The 13,838-nt window shown below is 34.8% G+C and overlaps 1 protein-coding gene across 6 annotated transcripts in view; it reads left to right on the top strand.

Moving 5' to 3' along the window:
* The window catches only part of SNX2 (sorting nexin 2), a 67,814-nt gene that overhangs the window by 31,975 nt on the left and 22,001 nt on the right, over positions 1-13,838 (top strand). For 4 of the 6 annotated variants that reach the window (XM_077138823.1, XM_077138822.1, XM_077138819.1 and 1 more), the window contains exons 2-5: positions 313-430; positions 5,385-5,548; positions 7,481-7,547; positions 11,600-11,643. In XM_077138823.1, the coding sequence (XP_076994938.1) occupies positions 313-430; positions 5,385-5,548; positions 7,481-7,547; positions 11,600-11,643 (393 nt within the window). Of the gene's footprint in view, positions 1-312; positions 431-4,709; positions 4,732-5,384; positions 5,549-7,480; positions 7,548-11,599; positions 11,644-13,838 lie in introns of all 6 variants that reach the window. The other 2 variants (XM_077138824.1, XM_077138825.1) reach the window with 1 other exon arrangement.

Genomic DNA, 13,838 nt, shown 5'->3' with positions numbered 1-13,838 from the left:
TTCTTGGATCTGTATATTCATTTTTTTCTCCCTATTATTTATTTTTATTCTGTATATTTTACTCATCTGTCGATAAGATAGATAAAAGGAGCATCAGATGCAAGGTTTTTAATTTTTTTAGTGACTTCTTGTAAAGAGAAAGATGAGTAAGAGTGTGTTTTTTGTTCATTCTTATCCTCATAGTAGAAAATATAAGTAGCTGTTCTTTTTTTTTTCCTTCTTGCCAAGAGGGTATTCTATTTCTGTAGTGTATCACATAATTACAACAAATGAACATGCCAATCAATTACCTGTTATTGTTCTTTTTAACAGTCAAGTCCATCATCTCCAGAACCAGCTAGTCTTCGTGCAGAAGATATTAGTACAAACTCCAATGGTCCAAAACCCACAGAAGTTGTGCTAGATGATGACAGAGAAGATCTTTTTGCAGGTAATTGTGAATATCTTCATTTTTAAATAATGGCCAGTGGTAGCACGTATCTCACTTGATATTTTATTAGTCAGAATTCTCCTGAGAAACAAAATTGACAGGAAACATATTTATATGTGAGATTTGTGATAGGAATTAGCTCATACAACTGTGCAGATTGGCAAGTGCAAATTTCACCTTGCTGGCAAGCTACAAGTTGAGCTCCAGTGAAGGTTTTGATGAGTTACTCAGGAGAAGCAGATTGGCTGAAGTAGAGAAATTTTTCTTTCTCACTGCTGAAATAATCAGTTCTCCCTTTTAGGTCATCAGGTGATTAGATGAGACTTCTTTTATTGCTGAAAGCAGTCTCTTTTGTTGATTGTAAATATAATCAGACTTAGATGCAGTCAACTGACTAATGGTGTAAATTCATTAAATACCCTCACAGCTATAATCAGGGCAGTATTTCCTTGACCTAACGGCTAGACCCCATAGCTAGCCAAGTTGACACATGATCTCAGCCATCACAAACAGAAAATATTCTCTTAAGCAGATTTAAAATTTTGTGTTAAAGTGCTAGTAGTACCTGTTCTTGAAACATAGATTGATAGGAAATTTCCAAATAGATCACTTTGTGAAAAGTGTTGACTGTTGAGAGAAGCAAAACTGTGGTCCTTTCTAGTTTTAGACATTTGAAAATAAATTACACATTAAACTTGATTTATTTTTGTCAACTTTTGGACTAAAAACTAATGGTTGTGTCTTTCATACTTTGCAAATAGCAGTGATTGTATTCTTTATATTACTTAAGAAATTGTCACAAAGCAAAATTAAACTCTGGATTCAAAAATAACTTTTTATATTTTGTGTGTATTTAAAGTCTGTATTTTAATAAAATGCTGCAGTATTTACCACCTATTCCATGTCATTTCATTTCTAAGTGAATTAAAAAGGCGGAATCCTTAAAAGTTCTCATAGTTGTTTTAATTTCCTAGGCTGCTTAAGCAAATATCATGAAATGGGTTGGCTTAAACAATGGAAATTTACTAGCTTAAGATTTTGAGGTTGGGAAATTGTCCAAATTAAGGCATCATCAAAGTGATACTTTGTCTCCAACACACTCTGTTGGCAACCCTTGGTCCTTAGCTGTGGCATGGCAAGGCACATGGTGGCATCTCCTGGTTTCTTCTGCGTTCACTGATGTTCCGTTTCTTGCCCCTGTGACTTTCTCACTCCGGTAATAGGATTAAGACCCATCCTGATTGAGTCCGGTCACACCTTAACTGAAGTAACCTCATCAGAAGTCCTATTTACAATGGGTTTACACTTACCAGAATAGATTAGGTTTAAGAACACATTTTTGTGGGGTACATACAGCTTCAAACCACTGCATTGGTATTTGTGTCTTAATCTAAAAGATGACCCAAGTCCTTTCTCTGCCGAGTAAGGACTAAAATTACATGTATTTCTTTAATAGGATAGGCACATGCATACAAGTTTTGATTATCCATTTTATTAAAGACTCACCTCACAATCAGAATTCCATATAAATGAGTGTGCTGAAACCTTATTTTTAACAACAGAACTGTATATTTGTGTGTGCCTAAGTAAAGAAGGTAGTTTTACAGTGTTCACAACTGATCAATTAGCCAGTGAGGGCTATAAAATAATATTTGATCAGTTAGCTCAATTAATAAAATCTAAATATTGTGGTTCAGATATGATCACTGTCAATATATTATTTATGCCTTTTACTTTAAACCCAGCTGCATCTCTGATGGCATCTTTAGGTTACCTAGGATCAACTCTGATGATTTTTGTGTAAGTGAAACAATAAAATTCTTGCCTGTTATTTATAATGCATTTAATTAAGCAAGAATATCATGCCTGTTTCTGTGGAGAAGTGGTTGTTGGAAACCATAATAGCGAGTAGCATATGTTACAAGGATGGTGAAAACCATTTTCCAGTAATGATGAGAACATGTATGTGATTTATTTTTTCTCCCCTATCGGATAGTATACAGATATTATTTTAGTGTCCTAGGCTTTTCTATTTTAAAATCATAAAGAGTTGAGATTATATTGGTATGCATGCTGATATGTCTTGGGTAGCATTCCAAGTACTGTATATCAGAGGTGGTACCAGAAAAAGTCAAAACATGACATATGTTATTTTTTATTAGGTTACTTAGAGCATGTTTGCCAAATGTGGTTACCTATGGAGCCCTTCTCACCATTTGTTATATCCTCTACTAGTGTTCCAGTGAATGTACTTTAAGAAACTGTTGTGAGGGTGAGCAATATTGAAATTGTCCTAGACTTTAAAACTTTAAAACTTGTTTCTGTCAGAGCACTGCTTACTTCACTTTTGTTGTTCAGCAAATTTTAAATTTTAATGAGTATTCTTTGTTTAAGAAATTCTCTGGCGTCTGTCATGAATGAAATATTACTTAGCTGACACTGCCATAAACAATTTATCCTTGTCTTCAAAGTATATCTTCCATTGAAAAGTTATTTATTCCAGTTGGTACCTGTGTGATATCTTCATGAACCTTTAGTTCTGGTTTAAATTAAGCCTTGTGAATTTGTAGTGTGTTAGTTTTCTTAAGCCGAATGAAGTCCTGAGAATAATTTAAGGCAGATTTCATTATAGTAGTAGGTTGAACCTAAATCTTAGTTTCTCTTCCAGATTAGCAATTTAGATCATACTTAACTTTCTTGTTTTGAGGTCTCCTACTATTTAGGAAACAATGCAAAGTATAAAAACATGGTATCATTGAAGTAAAATGTGATTAAAAAGTTAAAATAACTTTTTTTGTACTGATATCTAAAATAAGTTACTGTCCCTTTCACTGTCTTTCTCTCTGGTTTTGTCGTCTGTAACTGCCTCTTCCAGAGTTTTTGGTTTAGTTTGTTTGTGCTAGATGTGTTGCTTATGGTTTGTAGATGAATGATCTCAGACCACCTAGCTTTGAGACACTGCTTTATATTGCTCAGTTTCATTTCTTTAAAAAAAATAATGTCAACAATCTTAGGAGCCCTTAATTACATATACATTTTTCATATTAGAGTAATCTATAATCCATTTTAATCTCTGTAGTCTGTTTCACTTCTTCTGGTTATTATGAAAGATTTGGAATATTAATCATTTTTATTTTAAAATACGAAAATATAAAAAGATGTGTGCTAAGAGTCTCATCACTGTGAGTTAACTAGTAAGAATAAATTAAAAATGTTAATCTGTATAACCTCTCTCAGGTATATGCTTTAACGACTCTATTATTCAATTAAAAATTTTTTTTTGACCATAGCATGCAAGCATTCTTACCAGAGAAAGAAATAAAAAGAAAAGAGAAAAAAAATTCATACATACCATACCCCTTACCCCTCTCCCTTTCATTTCAGTCTACTAAGTTTATTTTAACATTTGTTCCCCCTATTATTTATTTTTAATCCGTATGTTTTACCCATCTGTCCATAAGGTAGATAAAATAAACATCAGATATAGGGTTTTCCCAATCACACAGTCACATTGTGAAAGCTATATCATTATACAGTCATCTTCAAGAAACATGGCTACTGAAACACAGCTCTACATTTTCAGGCACTTCCCTCCAGCAATATACCTTAACTAAAAAGGTGATATCTATATAATGCGTAAGAATAACCTCCAGAATAATCTCTCGACTCTGAAATCTCTTAGACATTGACACTTTATTTTGTCTCATTTCGCTCTTCCCCCTTTTGGTTGAGAAGGTTTTCTCAATCCCTTGATGCTGAGTCCCAGCTCATTCTAGGATTTCTGTCCCACGTTACCAGAGAGGTTTACACCCCTGGGAGTCATAGGACTATACTTTTTGAGGCAATAAAATTGAAATAGCTCACTGACTACTGCTACTTACCATAGAAATCTAAGAGTCTCCTCAGATTAGAAACCCCTGGCCTGACCTTGTGCTTTGTTTACAGTCTTTCCATCCCTTACCTGGTGTCAATCTTACAAACCAGAAGAACTGTGATAAAATTATAGCCACTGATTGTAATATTCACTTTCCTGACTTTACTTTTTATGCTCTTCCATTTTCATGAAATTCTCCCATTTTTCTCTACCCATCCAGATCTCCTCAGATCTTTTTTGTAAACGGCTTCTGGTTTTCCCCAGCCTTAAAGTATCTCAACACAATTGTAGTGTTTGTTCTGTATTTTATATAGCAGTTAAATATCTTGTCTTGTAATCTTTTTGTTTGTTCTCTTTTATTATTATTTAACATTCCACATGCTTATGTCTTGTTTTCCCAACTAGATTATAAACTCCCTGAGGGCAGGTATGATATTTTACATTTCTTTGTGTTTATTGCATTTAGCACAATGTTGTATAGTTTGTAAATGCTCAGTTTATTGACTTGGTTTTATTTTAAATATATTTAATTTGAGATTTTTCAAGTGAATGGCCATTTTAAGTTGAAACCTAAACATATTTTCTTTTGGTTACTAGATTACTAATATCTAGTAATCTTTGACAGTTAACCTCTTTAGATTACTAACTTTGTAGACTACTATAACAAAATGTTAATCCTGGCTGGGAGAGTTTTAGGTACTTTTGGCCATAAAATTTGCATCATCTGTGTAAAATAATCACAATGTTAGTCTGAATAAAAGATTTGGAAGGTGAGTCATCCCAGGTTTAAGATGCAAATCCAAACACAAACGAAGGTAGGTTATCAGCACCATTTTTCTCCTCCTAGCCTTATCCCTACTAGTGTGCAGATAATTAAATTGACTTAATGGAATTCTTCCTAAATGATCATAAACAATTAAGGAAGGATTCATAAAATAGTTTTTAAGAATTATTTTTAAATGATATTATTTTGATATTTGTGGCTAGTATACAGAAATATTTTGCATAAGTCATTAACTACTATATAGAAAATTGAAGTGCTGCCAGTATCCTTAACTAACTTGTTTAATTTGTGTCTAGAAGCCACGGAAGAAGTTTCTTTGGATAGTCCAGAAAGGGAACCTATACTGTCATCAGATCCTTCTCCTGCAGTTACCCCTGTCACCCCTACTACACTCATTGCTCCCAGAATTGAATCAAAGAGTGTGTCTGCTCCTGTGATCTTCGATAGGTCCAGGGAGGAGGTATGGATAATGCTTTTACTCTGAATTAATATGTAAACACAAGACTTTTGCTCCTCCACTGAACATCCTCCTGTTGGTCATTTCTGATTGAAGACTTTTAGACATTTTGGGAAAGAACATTGGGCTAAAGGATGCAGGGATCTGACATGTAATTTTATTTCCACTACACATCAGTTAACCTTAAGTCAAAGAGCTTATCATTTGTGGTCTTAGGATGATAATGTATGGCTCTCAGGATTCTCATGATGGTCAAATAAGATGATATATGAAAGTGCTTTGAAAACTTTTAGTTATGGTCAGGAGATATTTTCAGTGATTTCTTTAATAAAATCAGGCATAAAATCATGATGAAACCTTTAAGTTGATACTTAAAGATTGCTATCTACCCTTTGTTTTTAAAAGCTATTGTCCCCGAGTTGAGGGGACATTCTCATGATTTAGCAGTAATTTTGGGTAATGTGAAGAACTCATGGTATGGATATAATAAATGGCAAATTGCATACCTAAAAGTCATTTGTATAGAAATAGATCATTAAAAATGACCATGGTTTAAAAATTACAATATACACAATAACAGGAATAGTCTTACCAAGATATATTAAGGGAAAGAAGTCAGAAATAAGAGTACTTAACCACATAATTCCATTATGTGAACTTGTTAAAATAAGTACAACTAATGTCAGGCTAGTGGTTAAATTGATGGGTTGGGGATTGGGTTGTGATTGGAGAGAATACCAGAGAGAGCCTTCTGGAATAGTAATGGTGTTTAAATGTTCCTTGACCTAGGTTCTGGTTACACAGATGGCACTTTGTAAACATTTATCCAGCTGTACACTTAAGATTTATACGCTTTTCTGTATGTTAGAATTCAAATAATGTTTACTTTAAAAATATCTGTACAAGAGGGAAAACTTAAAGATTATGATTAGGAAGACTCATTTTTCTTTTAGAACTTAGTCTGAGACTATTAATATTACTTTGAAAAATTTGCAAAATTTAGCAATCTCTGAGGTTTTCTGCCGAGCTGTTTTCTTCTGGGGAATAAAAAAGCTTTCCTGCAGAGCTGCTGGTTTTATTTCTTTATTTATAATGGCATTAAAAGTGCTTCTCTGTAGTCTCAGAGTGTTATCATTTGTCCTACTTACAGTTTTTCACTGTGCTTTGTAATGCTTTCACTGGCTTGAAAGAGAAAACATGGTTATTTGGTAGGTTAGAGAAATCATGATACTAAAGTTCCTTTTCCGTATAATTTCTGCAGGTGTATAGGATTCTACTGGTAAAAGTAATTTCCCCTCCTGATCATTAAAGAATAGATATACAACCTTGAAAAATGCTAATATTAATAACAGTTAATGAGTTAATATTTCAGTAATCTGAATCTGAAGATTCAGTATATAGAACAAAAAAATTACTATACTTGTATAGAAAACTAAAACTTTTTTCCATAAATGAGGAATTGTAAGAACACATTTGTAAAAGTGACAGATCATCCAGCCTGCTGAGACCCTCAGTACCAGATGTGAAGAAAGTGCAGTACATCTTCCGTGTTCCTTATCTCCCTGCCTTGTTCCCCCTTCACTGCTCTGATTTCTTGCTTTGGCCAGGAGCCCAGGGCCTTTATGTGCTCTCCCTTATTCTTTCTCTGAAAAACCTGTGCTCAAGAAAAAAAAAGTCTGATAAACTTGTTCACTATCAAAACAAAAAAAGAACTTCATAAAAAGTGAAGATTCCCTGTCAGTTCTACAAAATAATATTTTTCTTAGTGTCTTTGCGTGTGCTTTTTTCCCTCTAGAATCACGAAAAGTGAAACCGTATTGTTTTCAGAAATGGAGATAGGAGATAGATGGTAAAAATTATAGTTATTCAGTGGTATGACTAATAAACATTGAAGTCTGTTCTTATAACTCCACATTAAAAAATGATCTTTTCTAGATTGAAGAAGAAGCAAATGGAGATATTTTTGATATAGAAATTGGTGTATCAGATCCAGAGAAAGTTGGTGAGTCAGTGTTTATATATTATATTGTATACCTGCTCTTTTTAAATTGACTTGGTTGCTATGTACTATTTTTCTTTATTAAAAGCATCACTGTTGAAATGCTGATGATCGGTAAAGGGAAGGAATAAAGGGGTATGGTATGTATGAATTTTTTTGTTTTTTTTTTTTGAATTGATGAAGATGTTCTAAGAAATGATCATGATGATGAATATACAACTATGTGATGATCGTGTGAGTTATTGATTATATAATAAGAATGAAATGATCATTTGATAAGAGTGTGTTTGTATGTGGTTATGTATCATAAATTAAAAATAAATTAATTAAAAAAGAAAAGAAAATTGATGTAACCCATGTCGAAGTCTGAAATATGTCCGACAACGAATGTGGTGCTTTGAAATTTATAGCTTTTTTGTATATATATTATTTTTTACAAAAAAAAAAACAAGAAGGAAAAAAGTAGATTGTGATGTTAAAAAAGTATTTAAGCCCTTTGGCCTCCTATATTCTGGAGCAGCTAGAAGGAAAAATATGAGAGGATCATATGGTGGCCCATGACAAACTCTGGGATCTGTCCTGGAACCACTTGTTGAAGAGTGCTTTGAAAGCTATTACTTTTTATTTCTTTGCTTTGCATATATGTTATACTATACAATTGAAAAGTTAAAAAAGAAATTAATTTAAAAAAAGCACCGCTACTATATTAAAATGGTGCCTTTTTAATTTAAAAATTTTATTTATCTTTTCACTCTTATTTTTAAACTTGATTTTTAAAAATTTTTTTATTAATTTTTATTTAAATATAACAACAAACAAAACCATTCTTTACATATGATCATTCCATTCCACATAATCAGTAATTCACAATATCATCACATAGCTGCATATTCATCCTCATGATCATTTCTTAGAACATCTGCATCAATTCAGAAAAAGAAAAAGACAACAGAAAAAAATTCGTACATACCATACCCCTTACCCCCCTCATTGATTACTAGCATTTTTTTCAATCTACTAAATTTATTTTAACATTTGTTTCCCCATTATTTATTTTTATTCCATATGTTCTACTCGTCTGTTGATAAGGTAGATAAAAGGGGCATCAGACACAAGGTTTTCACAATCACACAGTCACATTATGAAAGCTATATCATTATACAATCATCTTCAAGAAACTTGGCTACTGGAACACAGCTCTACATTTTCAGGCATTTCCCTCCAACCTCTCCATTACATCTTTTTTTAAAATACTTTTTCTTTTAATTATACTTTTTTTTTAATGATACATAACCACATGCAAACACAGACATTCTTATCATATGATCGTTCAGTTCTTGTTATATAATCAGTAACTCACACTATCATCATATAATTGTTTATTCATCATCATGGTTATTTCTTAGAACATCTGCATCAATTCATAAAAAGCAATAAAAAGAAGATAGAAAAAATTCATACATACCATACCCCTTACCCCTCCCCTTCACCGATTACCAGCATTTCAATCTACTAAATTTATTTTAACATTTGTTCCCCCTATTATTTGTTTATTTTTAATCAATATGTTTCACTTGTCCATTTATAAGGTAGACAAAAGGAGCATCAGACACAAGGGTCTCACAACCACACAGTCACACTGTGACAGCCATATCATCATACAATTATCTTCAAGAAACATGGCCACTGGAGCACAGCTCCACATTTTCAGGCAGTTCCCTCCAACCTCTCCATTACCCCTTGACTAACAAGGTGATATCTGTTTAATGTATAAGAATAACCTCCAGGATAATCTCTCCACTCTGTTTGGAATCTCTCAGCCACTGACACTTATATTTTGTCTCATTTCTCTCTTCCGCCTTTTGGTCAAGAAGATTTTCTCAGTCCCTTGATGCTGAGTTCCAGCTCATTCTAGGATTTCTGTCCCACGTTGCCAGGAAGGTCCACACCCCTGGGAGCCAATCCCAAGTAGACAGGAGGAGGATGGTGACTTTGCTTGCTGTGTTGGCTGGAGAGAGAGGCCACATCTGAGTAACAAAAGAGGTTCTCCTGGGGGTGACTCTTAGGCCTAATTTTAAGTAGGCTTGACCTCTCCTTTGTGTGGTTAAGTTTCATATGAACAAACCCCAAGAGTCGGGGCTCAGCCTATAGCTTTGGTTGTCCATACTGCTTGTGAGAATAGCAAGAATTCAACTTGGGGAAGTTGAATTCTCCCCTTTCTCATTATTCCCCCAAGGGGACTTTGCAAATACTTTTTACTCACTGTTCAAATCACTGTGGGATTTATTGGGGCATCACTCTGGACAAACATGAAAAATCTTATGCCCTACTCAAGGTTCCATGTACTTATGGTGTTCAGTTAAGCTGTCTGCATAAGTTGTATTAGGAACTGCACTAGTCAAAATAAAAATTTTGTACCAAATAAACATTTTTTTCTTTAGTCTCACACATAAGTTAAAATTTTAAAATATGAATGACCATCTATTTTCAACACCCTGCAGTAATGACATTCCTTTGTTCTTCCTCATACAAAAACATTTTTAAATTTGTACTATCATTGTACACTCTAGGCATTCCTAGATTATACCTTCTCAGTCTTTATCATCTTTCTTTCCGGTTTCATTTGTGCCCCCAGCCCTCCTCCATCATTTTCACATTAAGCTTCATACAGTGTTCTAACATAATTATATTACAGTTAGGTAGTATTGTACTGTCCATTTCTGAGTTTTTACAATCAGTCCCATTGCACAATCTGTATCCCTTCAGCTCCAATTACCCAATATCTTACCCTATTTCTATCTCCTGATGGTCTCTGTTACCAATAAAATTCTCCTATTCACTAATGTCAGTTCATATCAGTGAGACCATACAGTATTTGTCCTTTGTTTCTGGCTAATCTCACTCAGCATAATATCCTTAAGGTCCATCCATGTTGTTACATACTTCATAACTTTATTCTGTCTTACAGCTGTGTAATATTCCATTGTATGTATATACCACAGTTTGTTTAGCCACTCTTCTGTTGGTGGACATTTTGGCTGTTTCCATCTCTTGGCAATTGTAAATAATGCTGCTATAAACATTAATGTGCAAATGTCCGCTTGTGTCCTTGCCCTCATGTCCTCTGAGTAGGTACCTAGCAATGGTATTGCCGGGTCATATGGCAATTCTATACTTAGCTTCCTGAGGAACCGCCAAACTGCCTTCCACAGCAGTTGTACCATTTCACATTTCCACCAACAGTGGATAAGTGTGTCTCTTTCTTTACATCCTCTCTAGCACTAGTCGTTTTCTGTTTTATTGATAATGGCCATTCTGGTGGGTGTGAGATGATATCTTGTTGTGATTTTGATTTGCATTTCCCTAATAGCCAGGAAAGTTGAGCATCTTTTCATGTGCCTTTTGACCATTTGCATTTCCTCTTCTGAGAAGTGTCTGTTCATGTCTTTTGCCCATTTTGTAATGGGATTGTCTGTCTTTTTTTGTTGCTGAGTTGAATAATCTCTTTATATATTCTGGATACTAGACCTTTATCTAATATATCGTTTCCAAATATTGTCTCTCATTGTGTATGCTGTCTTTTTACTTTCTTGACGAAGTTCTTTGATGTACAAAAGTGTTTAATTTTGAGGAGTTCCTGTTTATTTACTTCTTTCTTCAATGCTCATGCTTTGGGTGTAAGGTCTAGGAAACTGCCTCCTATTATAAGACTTATAAGATATTTCTCTACCTTTTCTTCTAACAGTTTTATCATCTTAGATCTAATGTTTAGGTCTTTGATCCATTTTGAGTTAATTTTTATATAAGTTGTGAGATATGGTTCCTCTTTCATTCTTTTGCGTATAGATCTCCAGTTCTCTAGGCACCATTTAGGGAAGAGACTGTTCTGTCCCAGGTGAGGTACTTGACTGCCTTATCAAAGATCAGTTGTCTATAGATGAAACGGTCTGTATTTTAACACTCTATTCTATTCCATTGATCCGTATATCTATCTTTATGCTAGTACCATGCTGTTAAACTTGATTTTTAATGGTATTATTTGACTTTTATTATAGGTGATGGCATGAATGCTTACATGGCATATAGGGTAACCACAAAGGTGAGACTTTTACTCTTTTCAGAAAATACTGAGTTGTCACTACATGTTTGGCATTGTCCATACCAGCTGAAGTGATCCCTATCTTTACAAAGGTCAAAATGTAGGTCAGGATTTTCAGTCAAGAGGCTGTTATAATTTTTAACGGATGTAAACCTTCAGATCTTAAAAGAGAGAGGGAATCTGATGCAGCAATCCTAGGTGTGAGAACTAACAGTTTAATCTAAGGAAATGGCCTGCCCTGTTCAATGTGGTGGAGTGAGAAGCTTCAGGACTCTGTTTCCCCATAGAAGCTTTGAACAGCTGGCAAGAACTGGCAGAAACATCTTTTCTCAAAACCTCAAAAAACCAGGAAAGGGGGTGGGGCATGGTGGCTCAGCAGGTAAAGTTCTCGCCTGCCATACTGGAGACCTGGGTTTGATTCCTGGTGCTTGCCCATGCAAAAAAAAGAAGAAAAGAAAAATAAAAATTAGAAAACAAAACAGTGAAAGGATTGCAGTGAAAGATGAGTGTCAAAAAAAAAGATGACCCTTTCCTGGGTTGGAACCAGCCTACACTCCCAATGCCATTCTCTGGTCCTGGTTCTGGAGAGAAGAGAATTAATCCTTGTGCATCTAATGGGAGCCTGTAAATCTGGCCCAGTCTGTTTGGTGGCAGCTTGAGGTACTGAACTAAGACACTCATTGCAGGTTCTCAATCCCAGAACTTGTCCTGCTCATAGAAGGCAGCTCACAGAGCAGCTGAGCCATGGCTGTCTGGTTCAGGGTATTACTGGCTGTAAGACATATAGTCCAGTGCCCAGAACCAGGAGGAAACAATTTCCTAAGGAAAAAAGAACATTTGTATCTGTAAACAGGGAAATTCCTAGGGCCACACTCACATGCTTAAGAGAAACACATGCAGAAAGGATCCAGTAAGACCTTATGCTTTGGCTCAAGCTGTTTTCTGAACTTATTATTATAGATAAACTCTGAAGGAGAACATTCATACAAATCTATGTACAGACCCTAGGAAAGGTGTGGGTTTTTTTTTTTTTTTTTTTTTTTTTTTTTAAAGAGAGGGAGGAAGGGAAGGAAAGACAGACAGACAGAGAAGGAAGGAAGGATGGAAGGAAGGAAGGGAGGAAGAAAGGGAAACATCTTTAAACGTTTTCTTATTTTTATTATATTTTGTTTGTTTGTTTGTTTTTTACATGGGCTGGGGCTGGGAATCGAACCGAGGTCCTCCGGCATGGCAGGCAAGCACTCTTGCCCGCTGAGCCACCGCGGCCCGCCCTTTTTTTGTTTTTTTTAATCTTTTGTTTGTTTGTTAGCCCCGGACATTCAAGGGATGTTCGGTCATAACAGTAGTAGCTGGATGCAATCTTAAGGAATAGATACCTCAGAGTCTAAAATTCTAGTAATAACACATTAAATATCAAAATGTCCGAGTTTCAACATTTTAGAAAACATGCAAAGAAGCAGGATGTGAGGGCACAGGCAAAGGAGAAGCTTTTAAGGTATTAGAAACCCATCATTAGAAACCTGGGACATAACACACAAAGAGTTTTTTTAAATATGGTACTAAATATACTAAGGAAATAATTGTGGGGACGAATGAAATAAGTAACTTCTTGAGTTATGTAGGCAGTATTGTCACTGGGACTTGGATGGAAGGGTTGACAAAGGAAGAGGTTGCTAGGTTACTGGCTAGAGGAGCTGCATGGTTGGGAAGGGATGCGCGGAGAGAACACAGTATAGAGGAAGGAACACAGTCTGCATCGGAGGGAGATTCATTGATTTATTTAACAGATATTTATTGCATCTATCATATAGGGTCAGGCTCTATTCCAAGCACTGGGAATATAGTGGTAAACAATATAGACAGCCATTTTCTCATGGAACTTAATATTCTAGCAGTAGAAATTGCTTTTAGTTTGAAATGCCAGTGAGATTTAAGTGGAGTTCTTTGGTCATTTGGATATGTAGGGCTGAAGCTCAGAAGAAGATCTGGGCCAGAAATAATGATTTAAGAATCATTAGCATTCATTAGCATATATTTAGCTAGAGTAAATGAAATGATTCAAGGATAGAATAAATGGAAGTAGTTTCTACCTTCTTAAGTTCCAGTAAAAACACCTTTGATAAAGATTTTTCTTCAGTTGTTAGAACTCTATATACCACATTGTTTTGTAGAGTAGACTAGTATGTATGTATATA

The sequence above is a fragment of the Tamandua tetradactyla genome, chromosome 21 (assembly GCF_023851605.1).
Source record: "Tamandua tetradactyla isolate mTamTet1 chromosome 21, mTamTet1.pri, whole genome shotgun sequence".
NCBI classification, from domain to species: Eukaryota; Metazoa; Chordata; class Mammalia; order Pilosa; family Myrmecophagidae; genus Tamandua; species Tamandua tetradactyla.
This window is presented reverse-complemented; position numbering and strand designations above follow the sequence as displayed.